This window comes from Haliotis cracherodii, unplaced genomic scaffold (assembly GCF_022045235.1).
Source record: "Haliotis cracherodii isolate W230 unplaced genomic scaffold, xgHalCrac1.p SCAF_10, whole genome shotgun sequence".
NCBI classification, from domain to species: domain Eukaryota; kingdom Metazoa; phylum Mollusca; class Gastropoda; order Lepetellida; family Haliotidae; genus Haliotis; species Haliotis cracherodii.
The window spans coordinates 29,589,592-29,612,292 of record NW_027266265.1 but is presented as its reverse complement, the minus strand read 5'-3'; the positions used below and the strand labels follow the sequence as shown (position 1 = coordinate 29,612,292).

The 22,701-nt window shown below is 43.3% G+C and overlaps 1 protein-coding gene across 1 annotated transcript in view; it reads right to left on the bottom strand.

The window, feature by feature from the left end:
- Nucleotides 1–22,493, bottom strand: part of LOC139453701 (serine-rich adhesin for platelets-like) — a 28,968-nt gene extending 6,475 nt beyond the window's left edge. Inside the window, exons 1-25 of the mRNA XM_071235176.1 lie at nt 22,480–22,493; nt 20,925–21,127; nt 20,532–20,708; nt 19,910–20,029; nt 17,154–17,453; nt 16,381–16,500; nt 13,743–14,156; nt 12,969–13,088; nt 9,492–10,161; nt 8,804–9,432; nt 8,487–8,718; nt 7,637–8,454; nt 7,347–7,599; nt 6,959–7,257; nt 6,645–6,921; nt 5,987–6,603; nt 5,865–5,949; nt 5,357–5,805; nt 5,235–5,319; nt 4,919–5,175; nt 4,743–4,881; nt 4,367–4,701; nt 1,923–4,329; nt 1,085–1,881; nt 61–1,047 (exon numbers count right to left, since the gene is read on the bottom strand). Coding sequence (XP_071091277.1) covers nt 61–1,047; nt 1,085–1,881; nt 1,923–4,329; nt 4,367–4,701; nt 4,743–4,881; nt 4,919–5,175; nt 5,235–5,319; nt 5,357–5,805; nt 5,865–5,949; nt 5,987–6,603; nt 6,645–6,921; nt 6,959–7,257; nt 7,347–7,599; nt 7,637–8,454; nt 8,487–8,718; nt 8,804–9,432; nt 9,492–10,161; nt 12,969–13,088; nt 13,743–14,156; nt 16,381–16,500; nt 17,154–17,453; nt 19,910–20,029; nt 20,532–20,708; nt 20,925–21,127; nt 22,480–22,493 — 10,804 coding nt within the window. The remainder of the gene's footprint in view (nt 1–60; nt 1,048–1,084; nt 1,882–1,922; nt 4,330–4,366; nt 4,702–4,742; nt 4,882–4,918; nt 5,176–5,234; nt 5,320–5,356; nt 5,806–5,864; nt 5,950–5,986; nt 6,604–6,644; nt 6,922–6,958; nt 7,258–7,346; nt 7,600–7,636; nt 8,455–8,486; nt 8,719–8,803; nt 9,433–9,491; nt 10,162–12,968; nt 13,089–13,742; nt 14,157–16,380; nt 16,501–17,153; nt 17,454–19,909; nt 20,030–20,531; nt 20,709–20,924; nt 21,128–22,479) is intronic.
- Between the last annotated feature and the right edge of the window lie 208 nt (nt 22,494–22,701).

Genomic DNA, 22,701 nt, shown 5'->3' with positions numbered 1-22,701 from the left:
ACATATGGCCACGTGTGATGTGAACGGGAATACAAGAACCACGCAACATATCACACTTACTAATGTTTGAGGTTGTAGCTGAGGTTGTTGCCGATGTTGTAGCTGAAGTGGTTGCTGACGTTGTGGCAGATGTAGTTGCAGACGTAGTAGGTGACGTAGTTGCAGAGGTTGTTGTAGTTGTGATGGGCGTTGTAGCCGACGTTGTGGCTGAAGTAGTGGCGGAAGTGGTAGCTGATGTGGTCGGTGATGTCGTTACAGACGTAGTCGCTGATGTTGTTGCAGACGTAGTAGGTGACGTAGTTGCAGAGGTTGTTGTAGTGGCTGACGTTGTCGCTGATGTAGTTGCAGAAGTAGTGACTGAAGTGGTAGCTGATGTTGTTGGAGAGGTTGTCGCAGAGGTTGTTGCTGAAGCGGTAGCTGATGTTGTTGCTGATGTGGTTACTGACGTAGTAGGTGACGTAGTTGCAGAGGTTGTTGTAGTTGTGATGGACGTTGTAGCCGACGTTGTGGCAGATGTAGTGGCTGAAGTAGTAGCTGATGTGGTCGCTGATGTCGTTGCAGACGTAGACGCTGATGTTGTTGCAGACGTAGTAGGTGACGTAGTTGCAGAGGTTGTTGTAGTGGCTGACGTTGTTATAGATGTTGTTGCAGACGTAGTAGGTGACGTAGTTGCAGAGGTTGTTGTAGTGGCTGAAGTAGTCGCTGATGTGGTCGCTGATGTCGTTACAGACGTAGTCGCTGATGTTGTTGCAGACGTAGTAGGTGACGTAGTTGCAGAGGTTGTTTTAGTGGCTGACGTTGTCGCTGATGTAGTTGCAGAAGTAGTGGCTGAAGTGGTAGCTGAAGTGGTTGCAGACGTAGTAGGTGACGTAGTTGCAGAGGTTGTTGTAGTGGCTGACGTTGTTATAGATGTTGTTGCAGACGTAGTAGGTGACGTAGTTGCAGAGGTTGTTGTAGTTGTGATGGACGTTGTAGCCGACGTTGTGGCAGATGTAGTGGCTGAAGTAGTAGCTGATGTGGTCGGTGATGTCGTTGCAGACGTAGTCGCTGATGTTGTTGCAGACGTAGTAGGTGACGTAGTTGCAGAGGTTGTTGTAGTGGCTGACGTTGTTAAAGATGTTGTTGCAGACGTAGTAGGTGACGTAGTTGCAGAGGTTGTTGTAGTGGCTGAAGTAGTAGCTGATGTGGTCGCTGATGTCGTTGCAGACGTAGTCGCTGATGTTGTTGCAGACGTAGTAGGTGACGTAGTTGCAGAGGTTGTTGTAGTGGCTGACGTTGTCGCTGATGTCGTTGCAGACGTAGTCGCTGATGTTGTTGCAGACGTAGTAGGTGACGTAGTTGCAGAGGTTGTTGTAGTGGCTGACGTTGTCGCTGATGTAGTTGCAGAAGTAGTGGCTGAAGTGGTAGCTGAAGTGGTTGCAGACGTAGTAGGTGACGTAGTTGCAGAGGTTGTTGTAGTGGCTGACGTTGTTATAGATGTTGTTGCAGACGTAGTAGGTGACGTAGTTGCAGAGGTTGTTGTAGTGGCTGACGTTGTCGCTGATGTAGTTGCAGAAGTAGTGACTGAAGTGGTAGCTGATGTTGTTGGAGAGGTTGTCGCAGAGGTTGTTGCTGAAGTGGTAGCTGATGTTGTTGCTGATGTGGTTACTGACGTAGTAGGTGACGTAGTTGCAGAGGTTGTTGTAGTGGCTGAAGTAGTAGCTGATGTGGTCGGTGATGTCGTTGCAGACGTAGTCGCTGATGTTGTTGCAGACGTAGTAGGTGACGTAGTTGCAGAGGTTGTTGTAGTGGCTGACGTTGTTATAGATGTTGTTGCAGACGTAGTAGGTGACGTAGTTGCAGAGGTTGTTGTAGTGGCTGAAGTAGTAGCTGACGTGGTCGCTGATGTCGTTGCAGACGTAGTCGCTGATGTTGTTGCAGACGTAGTAGGTGACGTAGTTGCAGAGGTTGTTGTAGTGGCTGACGTTGTCGCTGATGTAGTTGCAGAAGTAGTGGCTGAAGTGGTAGCTGAAGTGGTTGCAGGCGTAGTAGGTGACGTAGTTGCAGAGGTTGTTGTAGTGGCTGACGTTGTTATAGATGTTGTTGCAGACGTGGTAGGTGACGTAGTTGCAGAGGTTGTTGTAGTGGCTGACGTTGTCGCTGATGTAGTTGCAGAAGTAGTGACTGAAGTGGTAGCTGATGTTGTTGGAGAGGTTGTCGCAGAGGTTGTTGCTGAAGTGGTAGCTGATGTTGTTGCTGATGTGGTTACTGACGTAGTAGGTGACGTAGTTGCAGAGGTTGTTGTAGTTGTGATGGACGTTGTAGCCGACGTTGTGGCAGATGTAGTGGCTGAAGTAGTAGCTGATGTGGTCGGTGATGTCGTTGGAGACGTAGTCGCTGATGTTGTTGCAGACGTAGTAGGTGACGTAGTTGCAGAGGTTGTTGTAGTGGCTGAAGTTGTTATAGATGTTGTTGCAGACGTAGTAGGTGATGTAGTTGCAGAAGTTGTTGTAGTGGCTGACGTTGTCGCTGACGTAGTTGCAGAAGTAGTGGCTGAAGTGGTAGCTGAAGTGGTTGCAGACGTAGTAGGTGACGTAGTTGCAGAGGTTGTTGTAGTGGCTGACGTTGTTATAGATGTTGTTGCAGACGTGGTAGGTGACGTAGTTGCAGAGGTTGTTGTAGTGGCTGACGTTGTCGCTGATGTAGTTGCAGAAGTAGTGACTGAAGTGGTAGCTGATGTTGTTAGAGAGGTTGTCGCAGAGGTTGTTGCTGAAGTGGTAGCTGATGTTGTTGCTGATGTGGTTACTGACGTAGTAGGTGACGTAGTTGCAGAGGTTGTAGTAGTGGCTGAAGTAGTAGCTGATGTGGTCGGTGATGTCGTTGCAGACGTAGTCGCTGATGTTGTTGCAGACGTAGTAGGTGACGTAGTTGCAGAGGTTGTTGTAGTGGCTGACGTTGTTATAGATGTTGTTGCAGACGTAGTAGGTGACGTAGTTGCAGAGGTTGTTGTAGTGGCTGAAGTAGTAGCTGATGTGGTCGCTGATGTCGTTGCAGACGTAGTCGCTGATGTTGTTGCAGACGTAGTAGGTGACGTAGTTGCAGAGGTTGTTGTAGTGGCTGACGTTGTCGCTGATGTAGTTGCAGAAGTAGTGACTGAAGTGGTAGCTGATGTTGTTAGAGAGGTTGTCGCAGAGGTTGTTGCTGAAGTGGTAGCTGATGTTGTTGCTGATGTGGTTACTGACGTAGTAGGTGACGTAGTTGCAGAGGTTGTTGTAGTGGCTGAAGTAGTAGCTGATGTGGTTGGTGATGTCGTTGCAGACGTAGTCGCTGATGTTGTTGCAGACGTAGTAGGTGACGTAGTTGCAGAGGTTGTTGTAGTGGCTGACGTTGTTATAGATGTTGTTGCAGACGTAGTAGGTGACGTAGTTGCAGAGGTTGTTGTAGTGGCTGAAGTAGTAGCTGATGTGGTCGCTGATGTCGTTGCAGACGTAGTCGCTGATGTTGTTGCAGACGTAGTAGGTGACGTAGTTGCAGAGGTTGTTGTAGTGGCTGACGTTGTCGCTGATGTAGTTGCAGAAGTAGTGGCTGAAGTGGTAGCTGAAGTGGTTGCAGACGTAGTAGGTGACGTAGTTGCAGAGGTTGTTGTAGTGGCTGACGTTGTTATAGATGTTGTTGCAGACGTGGTAGGTGACGTAGTTGCAGAGGTTGTTGTAGTGGCTGACGTTGTCGCTGATGTAGTTGCAGAAGTAGTGACTGAAGTGGTAGCTGATGTTGTTGGAGAGGTTGTCGCAGAGGTTGTTGCTGAAGTGGTAGCTGATGTTGTTGCTGATGTGGTTACTGACGTAATAGGTGACGTAGTTGCAGAGGTTGTTGTAGTTGTGATGGACGTTGTAGCCGACGTTGTGGCAGATGTAGTGGCTGAAGTAGTAGCTGATGTGGTCGGTGATGTCGTTGCAGACGTAGTCGCTGATGTTGTTGCAGACGTAGTAGGTGACGTAGTTGCAGAGGTTGTTGTAGTGGCTGACGTTGTTATAGATGTTGTTGCAGACGTAGTAGGTGACGTAGTTGCAGAGGTTGTTGTAGTGGCTGAAGTAGTAGCTGATGTGGTCGCTGATGTCGTTGCAGACGTAGTCGCTGATGTTGTTGCAGACGTAGTAGGTGACGTAGTTGCAGAGGTTGTTGTAGTGGCTGACGTTGTCGCTGATGTAGTTGCAGAAGTAGTGACTGAAGTGGTAGCTGATGTTGTTGGAGAGGTTGTCGCAGAAGTTGTTGCTGAAGTGGTAGCTGATGTTGTTGCTGATGTGGTTACTGACGTAGTAGGTGACGTAGTTGCAGAGGTTGTTGTAGTGGCTGAAGTAGTAGCTGATGTGGTCGCTGATGTCGTTGCAGACGTAGTCGCTGATGTTGTTGCAGACGTAGTAGGTGACGTAGTTGCAGAGGTTGTTGTAGTGGCTGACGTTGTCGCTGATGTAGTTGCAGAAGTAGTGGCTGAAGTGGTAGCTGAAGTGGTTGCAGACGTAGTAGGTGACGTAGTTGCAGAGGTTGTTGTAGTGGCTGACGTTGTTATAGATGTTGTTGCAGACGTAGTAGGTGACGTAGTTGCAGAGGTTGTTGTAGTGGCTGAAGTAGTAGCTGATGTGGTCGCTGATGTCGTTGCAGACGTAGTCGCTGATGTTGTTGCAGACGTAGTAGGTGACGTAGTTGCAGAGGTTGTTGTAGTGGCTGACGTTGTTATAGATGTTGTTGCAGACGTAGTGGGTGACGTAGTTGCAGAGGTTGTTGTAGTGGCTGAAGTAGTCGCTGATGTGGTCGCTGATGTCGTTGCAGACGTAGTCGCTGATGTTGTTGCAGACGTAGTAGGTGACGTAGTTGCAGAGGTTGTTGTAGTGGCTGACGTTGTCGCTGATGTCGTTGCAGACGTAGTCGCTGATGTTGTTGCAGACGTAGTAGGTGACGTAGTTGCAGAGGTTGTTGTAGTGGCTGACGTTGTCGCTGATGTAGTTGCAGAAGTAGTGGCTGAAGTGGTAGCTGAAGTGGTTGCAGACGTAGTAGGTGACGTAGTTGCAGAGGTTGTTGTAGTGGCTGACGTTGTTATAGATATTGTTGCAGACGTAGTAGGTGACGTAGTTGCAGAGGTTGTTGTAGTGGCTGAAGTAGTAGCTGATGTGGTCGCTGATGTCGTTGCAGACGTAGTCGCTGATGTTGTTGCAGACGTAGTAGGTGACGTAGTTGCAGAGGTTGTTGTAGTGGCTGACGTTGTTAAAGATGTTGTTGCAGACGTAGTAGGTGACGTAGTTGCAGAGGTTGTTGTAGTGGCTGAAGTAGTAGCTGATGTGGTCGCTGATGTCGTTGCAGACGTAGTCGCTGATGTTGTTGCAGACGTAGTAGGTGACGTAGTTGCAGAGGTTGTTGTAGTGGCTGACGTTGTCGCTGATGTCGTTGCAGACGTAGTTGCTGATGTTGTTGCAGACGTAGTAGGTGACGTAGTTGCAGAGGTTGTTGTAGTGGCTGACGTTGTCGCTGATGTAGTTGCAGAAGTAGTGGCTGAAGTGGTAGCTGAAGTGGTTGCAGACGTAGTAGGTGACGTAGTTGCAGAGGTTGTTGTAGTGGCTGAAGTAGTAGCTGATGTGGTCGGTGATGTCGTTACAGACGTAGTCGCTGATGTTGTTGCAGACGTAGTAGGTGACGTAGTTGCAGAGGTTGTTGTAGTGGCTGACGTTGTTATAGATGTTGTTGCAGACGTAGTAGGTGACGTAGTTGCAGAGGTTGTTGTAGTGGCTGAAGTAGTAGCTGATGTGGTCGCTGATGTCGTTGCAGACGTAGTCGCTGATGTTGTTGCAGACGTAGTAGGTGACGTAGTTGCAGAGGTTGTTGTAGTGGCTGACGTTGTCGCTGATGTCGTTGCAGACGTAGTCGCTGATGTTGTTGCAGACGTAGTAGATGACGTAGTTGCAGAGGTTGTTGTAGTGGCTGAAGTAGTAGCTGACGTGGTCGCTGATGTCGTTGCAGACGTAGTCGCTGATGTTGTTGCAGACGTAGTAGGTGACGTAGTTGCAGAGGTTGTTGTAGTGGCTGACGTTGTTATAGATGTTGTTGCAGACGTAGTAGGTGACGTAGTTGCAGAGGTTGTTGTAGTGGCTGAAGTAGTAGCTGATGTGGTCGCTGATGTCGTTGCAGACGTAGTCGCTGATGTTGTTGCAGACGTAGTAGGTGACGTAGTTGCAGAGGTTGTTGTAGTGGCTGACGTTGTCGCTGATGTCGTTGCAGACGTAGTCGCTGATGTTGTTGCAGACGTAGTAGGTGACGTAGTTGCAGAGGTTGTTGTAGTGGCTGACGTTGTCGCTGATGTAGTTGCAGAAGTAGTGGCTGAAGTGGTAGCTGAAGTGGTTGCAGACGTAGTAGGTGACGTAGTTGCAGAGGTTGTTGTAGTGGCTGAAGTAGTAGCTGATGTGGTCGGTGATGTCGTTACAGACGTAGTCGCTGATGTTGTTGCAGACGTAGTAGGTGACGTAGTTGCAGAGGTTGTTGTAGTGGCTGACGTTGTTATAGATGTTGTTGCAGACGTAGTAGGTGACGTAGTTGCAGAGGTTGTTGTAGTGGCTGAAGTAGTAGCTGATGTGGTCGCTGATGTCGTTGCAGACGTAGTCGCTGATGTTGTTGCAGACGTAGTAGGTGACGTAGTTGCAGAGGTTGTTGTAGTGGCTGACGTTGTCGCTGATGTCGTTGCAGACGTAGTCGCTGATGTTGTTGCAGACGTAGTAGGTGACGTAGTTGCAGAGGTTGTTGTAGTGGCTGACGTTGTCGCTGATGTAGTTGCAGAAGTAGTGGCTGAAGTGGTAGCTGAAGTGGTTGCAGACGTAGTAGGTGACGTAGTTGCAGAGGTTGTTGTAGTGGCTGAAGTAGTAGCTGACGTGGTCGCTGATGTCGTTGCAGAAGTAGTCGCTGATGTTGTTGCAGACGTAGTAGGTGACGTAGTTGCAGAGGTTGTTGTAGTGGCTGACGTTGTCGCTGATGTCGTTGCAGACGTAGTCGCTGATGTTGTTGCAGACGTAGTAGGTGACGTAGTTGCAGAGGTTGTTGTAGTGGCTGACGTTGTTGCTGATGTAGTTGCAGAAGTAGTGGCTGAAGTGGTTGCAGACGTAGTAGGTGACGTAGTTGCAGAGGTTGTTGTAGTGGCTGACGTTGTTATAGATGTTGTTGCAGACGTAGTAGGTGACGTAGTTGCAGAGGTTGTTGTAGTGGCTGACGTTGTCGCTGATGTAGTTGCAGAAGTAGTGACTGAAGTGGTAGCTGATGTTGTTGGAGAGGTTGTCGCAGAGGTTGTTGCTGATGTGGTAGCTGATGTTGTTGCTGATGTGGTTACTGACGTAGTAGGTGACGTAGTTGCAGAGGTTGTTGTAGTGGCTGAAGTAGTAGCTGATGTGGTCGGTGATGTCGTTGCAGACGTAGTCGCTGATGTTGTTGCAGACGTAGTAGGTGACGTAGTTGCAGAGGTTGTTGTAGTGGCTGACGTTGTTATAGATGTTGTTGCAGACGTAGTAGGTGACGTAGTTGCAGAGGTTGTTGTAGTGGCTGAAGTAGTAGCTGATGTGGTCGCTGATGTCGTTGCAGACGTAGTCGCTGATGTTGTTGCAGACGTAGTAGGTGACGTAGTTGCAGAGGTTGTTGTAGTGGCTGACGTTGTCGCTGATGTAGTTGCAGAAGTAGTGGCTGAAGTGGTTGCAGACGTAGTAGGTGACGTAGTTGCAGAGGTTGTTGTAGTGGCTGACGTTGTTATAGATGTTGTTGCAGACGTAGTAGGTGACGTAGTTGCAGAGGTTGTTGTAGTGGCTGACGTTGTCGCTGATGTAGTTGCAGAAGTAGTGACTGAAGTGGTAGCTGATGTTGTTGGAGAGGTTGTCGCAGAGGTTGTTGCTGAAGTGGTAGCTGATGTTGTTGTTGCTGATGTGGTTACTGACGTAGTAGGTGACGTAGTTGCAGAGGTTGTAGTTGTGATGGACGTTGTAGCCGACGTTGTGGCAGATGTAGTGGCTGAAGTAGTAGCTGATGTGGTCGCTGATGTCGTTGCAGACGTAGTCGCTGATGTTGTTGCGGACGTAGTAGGTGACGTAGTTGCAGAGGTTGTTGTAGTGGCTGACGTTGTTATAGATGTTGTTGCAGACGTAGTAGGTGACGTAGTTGCAGAGGTTGTTGTAGTGGCTGAAGTAGTAGCTGATGTGGTCGCTGATGTCGTTACAGACGTAGTCGCTGATGTTGTTGCAGACGTAGTAGGTGACGTAGTTGGAGAGGTTGTTGTAGTGGCTGACGTTGTTATAGATGTTGTTGCAGACGTAGTAGGTGACGTAGTTGCAGAGGTTGTTGTAGTGGCTGATGTTGTCGCTGATGTAGTTGCAGAAGTAGTGGCTGAAGTGGTAGCTGAAGTGGTTGCCGATGTTGTTGGAGAGGTTGTCGCAGAGGTTGTAGTTGAAGTGGTAGCTGATGTTGTTGGAGAGGTTGTCGCAGAGGTTGTAGCTGAAGTGGTAGCTGATGTTGTTGCTGATGTGGTTACTGACGTAGTAGGTGACGTAGTTGCAGAGGTTGTTGTAGTGGCTGAAGTTGTAGCTGATGTGGTCGCTGATGTCGTTGCAGACGTAGTCGCTGATGTTGTTGCAGACGTAGTAGTTGACGTAGTTGCAGAGGTTGTTGTAGTGGCTGACGTTGTCGCTGATGTAGTTGCAGAAGTAGTGACTGAAGTGGTAGCTGAAGTGGTAGCTGATGTTGTTGGAGAGGTTGTCGCAGAGGTTGTAGCTGAAGTGGTAGCTGATGTTGTTGCTGAAGTGGTTACTGACGTTGTGGCAGATGTAGTAGGTGACGTAGTTGCAGAGGTTGTTGTAGTGGCTGAAGTTGTCGCTGATGTAGTTGCAGAAGTAGTGACTGAAGTGGTAGCTGAAGTGGTTGCTGATGTTGTTGGAGAGGTTGTCGCAGAGGTTGTAGCTGAAGTGGTAGCTGATGTTGTTGCTGAAGTGGTTACTGACGTTGTGGCAGATGTAGTTGCAGACGTAGTAGGTGACGTAGTTGCAGAGGTTGTTGTAGTTGTGATGGACGTTGTAGCCGACGTTGTGGCTGAAGTAGTGGCTGAAGTAGTAGCTGATGTGGTCGGTGATGTCGTTGCTGACGTAGTCGCTGATGTTGTTGCAGACGTAGTAGGTGACGTAGTTGCAGAGGTTGTTGTAGTGGCTGAAGTGGTTGCTGATGTTGTTGGAGAGGTTGTCGCAGAGGTTGTAGCTGAAGTGGTAGCTGATGTTGTTGCTGAAGTGGTTACTGACGTTGTGAGAGATGTAGTTGCAGACGTTGTAGGTGACGTAGTTGCAGAGGTTGTTGTAGTTGTGATGGACGTTGTAGCCGACGTTGTGGCTGAAGTAGTGGCTGAAGTTGTAGCTGATGTGGTCGGTGATGTCGTTACAGACGTAGTCGCTGATGTTGTTGCAGACGTAGTAGGTGAAGTAGTTGCAGAGGTTGTTGTAGTGGCTGACGTTGTTGGAGATGTAGTTGCAGAAGTAGTGGCTGAAGTGGTAGCTGAAGTGGTTGCCGATGTTGTTGGAGAGGTTGTCGCAGAGGTTGTAGCTGAAGTGGTGGCTGATGTTGTTGCTGAAGTAGTGGCTGAAGTAATAGCTGATGTGGTCGGTGATGTCGTTGCAGACGTAGTGGATGATGTTGTTGTAGTTGTGATGGACGTTGTAGCCGACGTTGTGGCGGAAGTAGTAGGTGATGTGGTCGCTGATGTCGTTGCAGATGTCGTGGCTGATGTGGTCGCTGATGTTGTTGCAGACGTAGTGGCTGAAGTGGTAGCTGATGTAGTTGCAGAAGTAGTGGCTGAAGTGGTAGCTGAAGTGGAAGCTGATGTTGTTGCTGAAGTGGTTACTGACGTTGTGGCAGATGTAGTTGCAGACGTAGTAGGTGATGTAGTTGCAGAGGTTGTTGTAGTTGTGATGGACGTTGTAGCCGACGTTGTGGCTGAAGTAGTGGCGGAAGTGGTTGCAGATGTAGTCGGTGATGCCGTTGGAGACGTAGTGGCTGAAGTGGTAGCTGATGTTGTTGCAGATGTAGTGGCTGAAGTGGTTGCTGATGTTGTTTGTGAAGTTGGTGGCTGCAAGACTATTGGATGACATGCTGGATTGGCGTATCCTGGGAAGAATTTCGCATCTGAAGGAAATAACATTGTGTACAGTTACAGGGCAAGTAATCTGAAAAAAACATAATTGCTATTTTGTTGCGAATATGAATTTTCCTCGATACATTTAGTCAATATCCGAGAGAGAAAAATTCATAATATTTGTATTTAAATAAATCCAAGTGAAAGTGCTAAAATCACATGCTCCGTAATCGGCTTCTAAAACAAACCCATTTGGGGCGTGGCGTAAAGCACCGGCGCACCCGTCATAAATGATTTCATTGGCTCATAGGTTTGCCGCGTCTGTTTTGTGATTCTAAGCCGTTATACAATCGTTATGTTGCAATCCTCAGAAGCAAATGTTGTGCTCTATGATAATGTGCAACGATTCTGTCACGAAACATCCAAACAGGTTTACAAAGCACCCCGTGCATATCGTGCACATGACTGCATGCCTCTGCACAGATTAGACACAATTTGATATCGGACAGTACATGGCAGTTGTTATTGCTCGTGTCTTTTCGGGAAGAGCTCAAACAGAAGACGTTTACGTGTTACATTAATCAATGATTAATTGACAACATCGGGATAATTGGATGGTTTCACAGAAAAATAGGTGCAAGGATCCTATGATCGTGAATTCCAGAGTTTTAGATTTTAGCTGTTATTTTATTCATCTGAGCTTTTGAAATATTATCATGAGTGAGTAAGGAGATAAACCTAGAGTTTTGAAATTTAACTTAAAATACGAGGTTTCTAATCTACAGTTAGACTACCTCAAATTTCAAAACAAAGTTAGTTCACCTCTATTATACCATGACGAGAAGGGCGCATTGAAAACGATGCTCTCTTGGAAGGCGTACTTACACATAGACAAATAGATCAGCTGTCATAGAACGTGACGAACAGGGGTCACAGGTAGTGACAATTATAACATAATGTCACTGAAATTAAAGATTAATTACTCTTATTCTTAACTTGTTCAAAATAATGGTTACAAAATACACAGTTTTTCAAAAAGATCGAATTGACAAAAAAATCCTCAAAACATATACATTTAATTTCATCGCAAACTGTAGCATATTTCACTGCAGACACGACAATGTCTTTGTTTTCCCTACATGGGTATATGGAAGAAAACACGACGGAAGTTTAATTAAAATTGAATTATTGAAAGTGTCCGGAAAAGCTTCGAGTTTTTCAAGTGTGTAATAGACGGGGAAAAAACAATGTCTTTTGCGCCGCCTTGTCCAGGCAAATGGTGTCGATTGCTCAAAGCACGTGATGCTCAAAGCTTTCTTTAGGTAGCAGTAGGTTTCGTATTTCTGCAAGGTTTCGGTGGCATGGCTTGTTCTTGGATCTGTCCCCGTAGTGCAACCAGATTTCCTGCTAAGTCTGTTTCAGGATATGAAAGCGGTCAGTGGAATTCAGCCAACAGGTGCCAAAAAGTCAATGGTCCATGCTGGCAAATTTCTTGAGATCACATGTCCCTCCGCTATGCACAGGACAGTCGGATGTGTATTTTGTAGTTACAACCGTAAATGAACGTAAATCTTTAGAAATATGAGATGCTGCTAATTACGTAACGCAGCAATTAATGTGATATGGATCGACTATGGTTAAATGTATTTTTAGGAGAGGCCGGGTGTCGATTTTGGAGAAACCTACTCTCAAACTACCACCCACTATGGAGGCATCCTCCTACACTTCCACCCACAACGGAGATACCTAATCCTATACAACTACCTACTACGGAGATACCTAATCCTACACAACTACCCACAACGGAGATACCTAATCCTACACAACTACCCACAACGGAGATACCTAATCCTATACAACTACCCACAACGGAGATACCTAATCCTACACAACTACCAACTAAGGAGATACCTCATCCAACACTACCATCCACTACGGGGGCCTACTCCTACACTACCATCCACTACGGGGGCCTACTCCTACACTACCACCAACAACGGAGATACCTAATCCTACAGTACTACCCACTACGGAGATACCTACTCCAACACTACCATCCACTACGGAGATACCTACTCCTACACTACCACCCACAACGGAGATACCTAATCCTACACTACCACCCATAAATGAGATACCTAATCCTATACAACTACCCACAACGGAGATGCCTAATCCTACACAAATACCAACTAAGGAGATACCTAATCCAACACTACCATCCACTACGGGGGCCTACTCCTACACTACCACCCACTACGGAGGCTTACTCCTACACTACCACCAACAACGGAGATACCTACTCCTACAGTACTACCCACTACGGAGATACCTAATCCAACACTACCATCCACTACGGGGGCCTACTCCTACACTACCACCCACTACGGAGGCTTACTCCTACACTACCACCAACAACGGAGATACCTACTCCTACACTACCATCCACTACGGAGGCTTACTCCTACACTACCACCATCTACGGAGGCCTACACCAACACTACCACCATCTACGGAGGCCTACACCAACACTACCACACACTTTACAGTAATTGGCGCTGATAGTATGGAAGCCAGTACTGAAGTTATCATAGATGAGTAATAGGCAATGGAAAATGGGCAAACATAACTATTACGATAAAGTGTTGTTTCTAATCACCCGTCAGCGCCAATCATCTGTTGGCTTCCCTTGTTAGTTTCTACCCTTTGTTATTTTCCACCTTTTCTTATCTCAATAATGTTGTTGTCCTTACATGTACATATTATGCTCTCTACCTCATGACATACATTCACCTGATGAATGAGTAAGCATATACTCCGCAACCTTGTGTTCCTCATTACAAAGAAGATGACTCACAAAAGCATCTTGTCCTCCAGTATTGGTCGACTGTTGTGGAACAGGAACAGTCAGTATCTGGAAATATGTCTGTGAGACACACTGCACACCCGGGGTCTCCGCTTGTCTTGCAGTAGGTTTCTGAAAGAAGACGTCCGACACTGCACAAATTTATCAAACAAAGACTAAATAGTAAAACTATTGCGTTTTAGAATCAGCCCAGGTGATGTAATACCTGCATTGTATAATGTATGTTTACCTTGTATTGAAAATCACTTTGCATCTACATTGCACATTGTTTTGTTAGTTGTGCCTCCTTGGAGTTATATACCCTGCGCGCTATGTGGTACACCGAACTCTATCATTACGAGCGACGCAAGGCACCCAATTGGAGATCTGCTGATAACATACCAATTAAAATATCATATGCATAGTCGCAAAGACCAAATTCAAAGTTTGTCTTTTGGAATATCTAATATCGTCTTTGTAATTCCATTACACATATCGAAATATGGAGCGACTGACAGAATATATAATTCAAGTGGGGTATCTGTTAATGGCAGCATAGATGGCACAGTGGTCTTGGTCAAACAAAAGTTACGTCCCTTAACTGCCGAGATACAAAGGTCGTTCAAAGGTCAATCTATTTATGATCTTAGTATATCACTACAACATCTGTGATCGATTCCTCCACCGAATTGTATAACGTAATACTAATTGTGGCTTAAATTGACATGTCAAGTTAACACGAAACATTTAACTCCCAATCACTTTCTCAATGAAAACTAAACATACCATTTGAACAGCAAGATATACCCAAAGGGGAATTGTCGCATATTTTCCTTGGAGTTGTAGATGATGTTGTCGCTGAAGTTGTTGCTGATGTTGTAGCTGAAGTTGTGGTCGTTGTCATGGATGTTGTTTTAGACGTGGTCATTGATGTTGTTTCAGATGTAGTTGCTGAAGTTGTTGCAGACGTTGTCTCTGATGTTGTGGCTGATGTTGTTTGGGATGTTGTCGCCGACGTCGTCCGAGATGTCGTCGCTGATGTCGTTGCCGATGTTGTCGCTGATGTCGTTTCCGATGTTGTCGCTGATGTTGTTGCCGATGTTGTTTCAGATGTCGTAGCCGATGTTGTTCGTGAAGTTGGTGGCAGCAAGACTATCGGATCACACGCTGGATTTGCGTATCCTGGGTAGAATTTCGCATCTGAAGAAAACCATATGATGATCAGTGAAAATCTGAAACGTTGTGATCCCATTGGAATCATGATTACAGAGTAAGCTCCCTTTGTATAGAAACAGTTAAATTAACAGTTATAAAGTCATGCTGCGCACTACTAATACATGTCGTTGTGTTTGTTTGTTGTTTAACGCTCAGCATCAATCCGGTTTTTATAGACAGCTACTTGTACATATTCAAATCTGGACCAGACAATCCAGTTACTGATATTGTGAGCAACCTCCCACACATGCGCATTGATACGGGATACGGCCATCCTCTATATCTCCAGGAATAGCATTTCGGTAAACCAACACTAATCCCTGGATCCATTCCCGTGGTTCTAGATCTCACGATCTCAAATTAGAAAAGTTTTATTAAAAGTTAAAAGTGCTGAAATCACACGCTACGTAATCGGATCACAAAACAAAAGTATTTGGGGGCGTGGCCTTAAGCTCCCGGCGCAGCGGTGCGTGACAACTGTTTTCATTGGATGATGCTTAGTAGCTATACGGACACGCAAGAAATTTAAAAGTGTTGCTATTTATATAAATTCTTCAAAAATAACATTGCATACATTGCCAAGCGTGTCAACGATCTCCGATCTTGACATTGTGAATAATTAAATAACAATTAATATCTATCTGTAACGAACTTTTCTATGATTTTGTTTGTTTGTTTGTTTGTTGTTTAACGCCGTACTCAGCAATATTCCAGCTATATGACGGCGGTCTGTAAATAATCAAGTCTGGACCAGACAACCCAGTGAATGACATCATGAGCATCGCCCCACGCAATGGGGATACAATGACAGGCATCAACCAAGTCAGCGAGCCTGACCACCCTATCCCGTTAGTTGCCTCTTACTACAAGCATAGTCGCCTTTTACGGCAAGTATGGGTTGCTGAAGACCTATTCTACCCCGGATCTTCACGTGTCGCTTTTCTATGATCAACATCCTGTTTGGGTACCATAAACGCTGACTTCCTACCGATTCAGCTGCTTGCAAAGCGATAATCCCCATCGTGTTTGTTTCAGCAACATATATCCATTCATTCGTACATCCATCATCGTTTACTTTAAAATAGATAATAAACAATTGTTCAAAAGAATGAGCACTGTACATTTAACATTTCCATTTACATAACTTACAGATCACCCAGATGTGAAACAGCATTGTGATAGTTATTCACTGGATTAATGCCACTGAGCAGACTGAAGGTATTTTCAATCATGTTACGAATAAGCGATAAGTTGACATGATACAGTAAGTTGTGGATACAATATTCTAACGGGTAAACAGGCAGAAAAAATACGTAAGGCGATGACAAAATCCGAGGCAGAAAAGGACAGACTGAGCGAAGGCCCGATCGTTGAAATTGCACAGCAGCGTTAAACACCAAGACTCATTTTAACCCTCGTTAGGGGAATCCCCTCAGTGGCAGATTTTGCCGTTTGGGGTGCGATTTCACCTGTCGTACTTCATCGTTTGTTTTACGCTGTTTCCCTTTTTAAATCTAATTTTGGTCAAGCATTTGTGATTAAGTATATCCTAGAGTATTAAAATCTGCAAAGCTGCTATGATGAATTTACAGACCCTTTAAACGCTTAGGTCAATATTCAAAAATCTTTTTTTCATATTAAAAAATCTAGTTCACCCAACGAAAGGCGGTCTAATGCTTTAAGCAAAGAAATTATTTCATGTTCTGTTTCATGTTCTGAAATGGGACACAATTTGATATTTTTCTGGCAAATACCTGGTTTCACCCACGTATTACATTAAACAGTCATTAACTGACATCGGGATGATTCTATGGTTTCACAGAAAAGTAATTGCAAGGATCCTTTGATCGTTGTCACGTGTTAGTTCACTTGGCCACCCGTGTGCTTTAAGTCGAACAATGCCAAACGAACAGGTGTTATTGCTTCAGTGTTCTTTCTTGTGTATGATGCTTAACGATATAATCCATATGGCATTAACCCTTGAAAGCCCACCATTCCTCAGTAGAAATTTCTATATAACAAATTGCTACGTCTTAGTTCACTTGGATACCCATCTGCTTTTTTACTAACATTGCAAAACGCAACAGCTGTTACTACCTCAGAGTTCTTTTTCATGAGAGTTTTCCAGTATTCATGCTTCGTTCACCCATGACACACAATCCGCCATTCCCCGGTAGTAGTTTCTATATAACCCTTATTTATGACTCACAAAAGCATCTCGTATTCCAGTATGGGTCGACTGTTAGGGAACAGGAACAGTCAGTATCTGGAAATATGTCTGTGAGACACACTGCACACCCGGGGTCTCCGCTTGTCAGGCAGTAGGTTTCTGAAAGAACACTTTCGACAATGCAACTAGAAAGTCACCAAATAATTACAAGCCACAAATGTATCAATTCATAGACTAACAAGTCGGCAACTTTAGAAAAAATATTACTTTTTGAATCGGGCCAATGTATAATGCATTTACACGATGTCACTTTGCAGCTACATAACACAGTATTCCGTAGGTTGTGTCACCTTTGGAGTTTTAAAAGGCCCTACATGTCGTGAATGTCTCCTCCGTGCACTACATGATAGACTTCACTCCATCATTAGGAACGACAAAATGAAACATTTAAGTTCAGCAAATCACGTGTCCAGTTGCAGAGACGAAATTCAAAGTTTGCCTTTTCGAAATCTCTCTGGTCTAATACCTTCTTCGGAAATTCCATTAAACATGTCAGAATATTGAATGATTCACATAGAATATATTTCCAGATAAGTGTATCTGTTTATGGCAGCGCGGGTGACACGGTGGTCAAGGTCCAACAACTGTCGAGAGTTCAATCTATTTATCAACCTCAGTATGACAATACAACATCTGTGATTTTTTGCTTCACCTTAGTGATAACTGAATAATAATTGTGGCTTACGTGGACATGTCAAGTTAACACGAAACGTTGAACTCCCAATCACTTACTCAACGAAAAGTTAACATACCATTTGAACAGCAAGATATACCCAAAGGGGAATTGTCGCATATTTTCCTTGGGGTTGTAGCTGATGTTGTAGCTGAAGTTGTTACTGATGTTGTGGCCGAAGTTGTCGCAGATGTTGTGGCAGATGTAGTTGCTGATGTTGTAGCTGATGTAGTTGCTGATGTTGTTGCTGATGTTGTGGCCGAAGTTGTTGCAGACGTTGTCTCTGATGTTGTTTGGGATGTTGTCGCCGATGATGGTGGTGAAGGATTAATCACGATTGGGTTACATTGCTCGTTTACGTAAACTGTAAATTGTGCGTCTGAAAAAAACACACGAAATTATTATATTGATTCTATGGCTTGTCATTGCGTCTCATGTTTTTCTCAGGTATTCAATGTGTATTGGTTAAAAACATGTATCGATGGTTAAGCATTTGCTCGTCATTCACTAAATCAAACTGATTATGGGTTTTCTGGCCATCTACATCACAGCGGTAGACACAAAGAATGGTGTCCAGATAATGTACATTGTACTTCATAGAGATATGATCGTCATCAAGTGGTACAAGGGAACGCTTCAACCACTAGGTTAAATAACCGAAAGCTCACAACAATGTAAAAAAATATTTAAAAAACCAGTGTCGATCTCATCATACTGACCCGGCATCTCTCACTATTTCAGAATGCCATACACTTTTTGAAATATAAAGTATTGGAACGATTTTTCAAAGTTTAATCATTCTTGCTGTAGTACATGTGAGACAAACTCTGCAATACACTTCCTTTTTATTTCGCTTGAAATGAAAGAAAATTAGATATATTAGAATTATTTTGCAATAAATGGGCAATGGAGGTAAATATGGAAAAATCAAATATTATTGTTTTCAGAAACGGGGGGTATCTAAAAAAAAGTGGAAAAATGGTTTTATAAATCTATGGAAATGCAAGCAACTTCACATTATAAATACCTGGGCATTATATTTTCTTCCAGGTTAATCTGGTCTAAAGCTTGTGAGACTATTTCATTACAAGCTAGAAAGTCATGTTTTCCGTTATTTCAACTTATGAAAACTTATCCAGATATATCTTTGAAGACAATTGTTGCTTTGTTTGATTCAAAAATTGCACCCATTCTATATTATGTCAGTGAAATTTGGGGATATACATACAGAGGATCTATAGAAAGAGTACAAAGTTTATATTTTAAAAGATTTTTGAAACTGGGAAAACAAGCGTCTTCAAGTGCCGTGTTGGGCGAAGTTGGCCGTTATAACCTATGTATAAATTATTTTAGCAGGTGTCTAAAATATTGGTGTAGACTTATTCGTATGAATCCGAAGCGTTACCCCTATGCCTTTTATAAAATGTTACAGTCACACGATGCGATTGGGGCTTTGAACTGGGTTTCACATGTCAGGATGTTGTTATTTCAAACAGGTTTTGGTTATGTCTGGATTGCTCAGGATTGTGGAAACACGAAGGGTTTCATAACTATGTTTAAACAGAGATGTATAGATATGGAGATACAGAAATGGTTTCAAAAGATTACCAGCTCACATCTCCTGTCACATTATAATTCATACAAGTCATTACTAGCGCCAGAGATGTATATCACATCGGGTGTTTTAGATAAAGACTTGATCTGTGTATTAGCTAAGTTCCGCACTCTTTCGCATAGTTTGAAAATACAAAAACTGCGTTATAGTAAAAATAATGCGAAAACAAATGTTGATCAGCTGATGCTATACTGTGACCAGTGTGATGAATTAGTTGTAGAGGACGAGTACCATTTTGTACTAGTCTGTTCATACTATAAGCAAAGTAGAAACACATTTATTCCACAGTATTACCATAAACATCCTTCTCGTCAAAAATTAATTGAACTAATGTCCTCTACAACACATTCAACAATCAAAGGTCTTGCTTTGTACCTAAAGAGAAATTTGAAAAACACAAGAAACAAACAAACATAATTATGTAGTATGTATTACGTCACATATTATGGAAACATTGTAAATCAACTGTGTGAGATCCACAAATAAGTTAGATATAAATGTATTGTACTCTGGGCCACGAGGCCTCCAATACTGAAATAAAGAATCTTGAATCTTGAAATGATTTCTGATTCTTTGAAGAAAATAATTAAATATCCTTTATCATCACCGACGTGGTGAAGTGAACACGTATGTCCCAAGGAAAATATTTGTATCTCCAATATATTCAGTCTGTTTAAAGTAGCGACGTGCTTGAACAATAAATATCAGATTTGGGAATAGCCTAGATTAAAAAAGGTTTAAATGGGAAACACATATTTGATGATGCTTCGTATTTGTAGTTTCTGTACACGAATAAATAAAGAAAACTGATTTTTTTTATCAAAATAACAAGTGATATTCATCATTTTCTTGTTCACATGCCCTATGTATTTTTATGATTCAGATGTAAAATCTTCAACCACATGTATAATTGCACATGTTAGGAGAGAAGATTATTATACCATTCATAATGCAGTGAAATAACAAACGTATACAAAGGAAATATTGGATTGGATGAGATTGAAAGAAAGTTCACTATTGCAAAGCTGAAGTCATCCAATCTTATGGATAGGTTTATCAAACTCTTTATGTATATATCTAAATATGAAACAGACAAGGCAGTTTCACTGGTCTATTTTATCAAGAGTGTAATTCTTGAGGGTTAATTTTGCAGTTTTAGAAATAAATAGATCTACTTAATACAAAAAGAGTTTACATTTATGGCAGGTAAGGTGACTCACAGAAACATCTTGTTCTAAAAGTTTGGTCCACTTCTAAGGAACAGGTACAATCGGTCGTCGGAAAAACGTCTGTCAAACATATACCACACCCCGGATCTCCGCTTGTTAGACAGTAGGTTTCTGAAAGAAGAAAAATGTTCAATAGACTGGATATCAACACCTGAATTGTTTTGGTGAGGTGATCTGGTTTTGGGTTGCTAACGTTGCATTTCAAGCAATTTCACTTACACAAGGACGTGCCTGCACATGTGTGTGCCTGCTTCTACTCGGGCGGACTTATATCGGTGTCATAGCGCTAGACCACTGATATAGATTTATTATGCCGGAGTTTAACACGGATGTCCTTCTCAGACATAATATTCCGAAACGACCAGTCCTTATCTTATCCCCTAAATCCCGAACGCCAGGCAGAGTACCATCGAGTGTTAGGTCTTTGAAGAAGGTGTGTATCATTTCGTTTTGGTTTGCATCATCCCATCGATGTCACAACAGGGTTCAACACTTTGGCATTCGAACATTCCATGATATCAACTGAGCTATTGTACAGAAAGGTGCATTGCGTTTTCGATAAGACACCGGTTGTTGGTCAGTTAATCATAATGTTCTACAGCTCACTGCTCACCGTTGCTACAACACGACACCGCACGAGGGGAGTTGTTGCATGTCTTTGGCGGTGCTGTCGCCGATGTTGTTGCACTTGTTGTCATGGACGTTACCGAGGCCTCGCATATTGGTCTCAACTCCTGACATTTGGCCATACGTGGGTCTGACGTGGTTTCCAAAGTAACAAGCCCACTGGCTGAAAGACAAGAATAGTCTATGAGGTATCTGACTAACTGATGTCACAGTTGCAATATTCACTGGATGAAAAATCACTTATTTGTGTCAAAGCACAACCTCTTGTATTATTCTTTCTTTCTCACCGTTACAAGGTATATTTTTTGTTAAGTTGATTCTTACTTTGTCTCCAGATACAGCAATCAGCACATGTAATATTCAGAGACGTCAAATCCACTGTTATAGGTGACACTGTTGTTGATGTCGTTGCTGATGTTGTTGCCGACGTTGTTGCTGATGTTGTTGCCGACGTCGTTGCTGATGTTGTTGCCGACGTCGTTGCTGATGTTGTTGCCGACGTTGTAGGAGACGTTGTTGCCGACGTTGTAGGAGACGTTGTTGCTGATGTAGTCGCCGACGTTGTGAGAGATGTGGTAGCCACTGCGTCAACATCACAGGCACAGTCGATGTTATTAAAGGTTGGTGTGCAGACGAAGCACCACTGGAAGCCTATAGTGCCATCATCGCAGCCCACTTCTGTTGAGGGAAGATTGAAGTTAACTATATGTTATAGATAGGTGGGTCTTGTAATGATTTAATGTGTACAAAGTAAAAGCTTCAGTGAAGTTGATCAGATAGTTTAAATTACATAATCTTGTATTAGTCAGTTTACGGATTTGCTTCTGAAAACCTTTGGTGGGCGAAATGGAATTAAACATAATTAATTGGTTGACAAACTAATTCCAATTCTCAATTTTGCAATTTTCGTTTGTGAAATTTGTCAGGAATGTGAATTTTTTAAGTGTATACATGGTAACAAAGTCAGATGCTGCTTGAAATAGCAATGTAAGGCTCTGTGATAATAAAAAATACAGCTTTTAATCAATCCTGATTTTTAGGTTAGACGAATCCGTAAACCAAGAAATAGAAAAATACGCCTTAAAAATCCACAACAATTGTCTGTTGTATTTTCTATATTATAAAACATATATTCTCAAAACATATATTATAAAGAATTTTGCAATATGCTGTTCACAATAAGTAGATTGTCCTATGGATGAAATTAAAGCCCAAATACACCTTCATGTTAAATTAGATAAATCTATTTGTCACATTTTACATTTTAGAAGCATTGAATATATAATGCTCTGATGATGACAAATGCGACTTCAGTATTAGTTCAAGGAACCATTTTATTTTAAGCATATGTAACTTGTTAAAAGTGAGAAAATGAGTACTGATGTCTTTTTCACAGTATAAATTCTGTTTTCAAGAAAACACAACTATAATAACAGGCAGTCAGACAATTCTCATGGTCGTTAGTCAGCTTGAAACTACAACAATGTGATTTTGTGCAAGAACATAGATTGAAAATAGATAATGATGATGGTAGTATCATTATTATATCACACATTTATATACCGCACTTATCCAGGTACTAGTATCTGCTCATGATCAAATGCGGTTTATTTGTTCCCCGACCTGAGGATCCGTTTCCATTCCAGGTATCATTCTCAACTCCCTGGGAAGTATACAACCCAAGCTGCCGTGGGTTGTAACATCCACCTCACATATGGATATATTTTTAATCAGTATCTATACTTCAAGCTGGAGCTAAATCAATGCCAATGTATTTTTAAAATGGCGCGTCTTGTCTATGAATTTCAACAAGTGCGTCTTTATCCTACACACATTAAACTAGTGTATGCATACTTGTCAGAAACAAACTGGTGGCAGGTAATGTCTTTGTGATTCAGGAAAGTCTAATTATAAGGGACGAAACTTCTACTTACTCCTCCCGCAACATTCACGGTCCTTTTCGGTAGACATGCATGGCTTTGTGTTTCTCTTGCTGATGACGTGTTCCTGGGTATCCGCACAAAATGTTGAGAGTTGAGGCACCAAACCTGAGAGCTCTGAAGGATGAAAACAAAACATAAAAAAGATTTTACTTCAGTCGTATCTTGGGGAACACGGGTGGCCTAGCCGACTATGTCACATACATTTTCTGTACA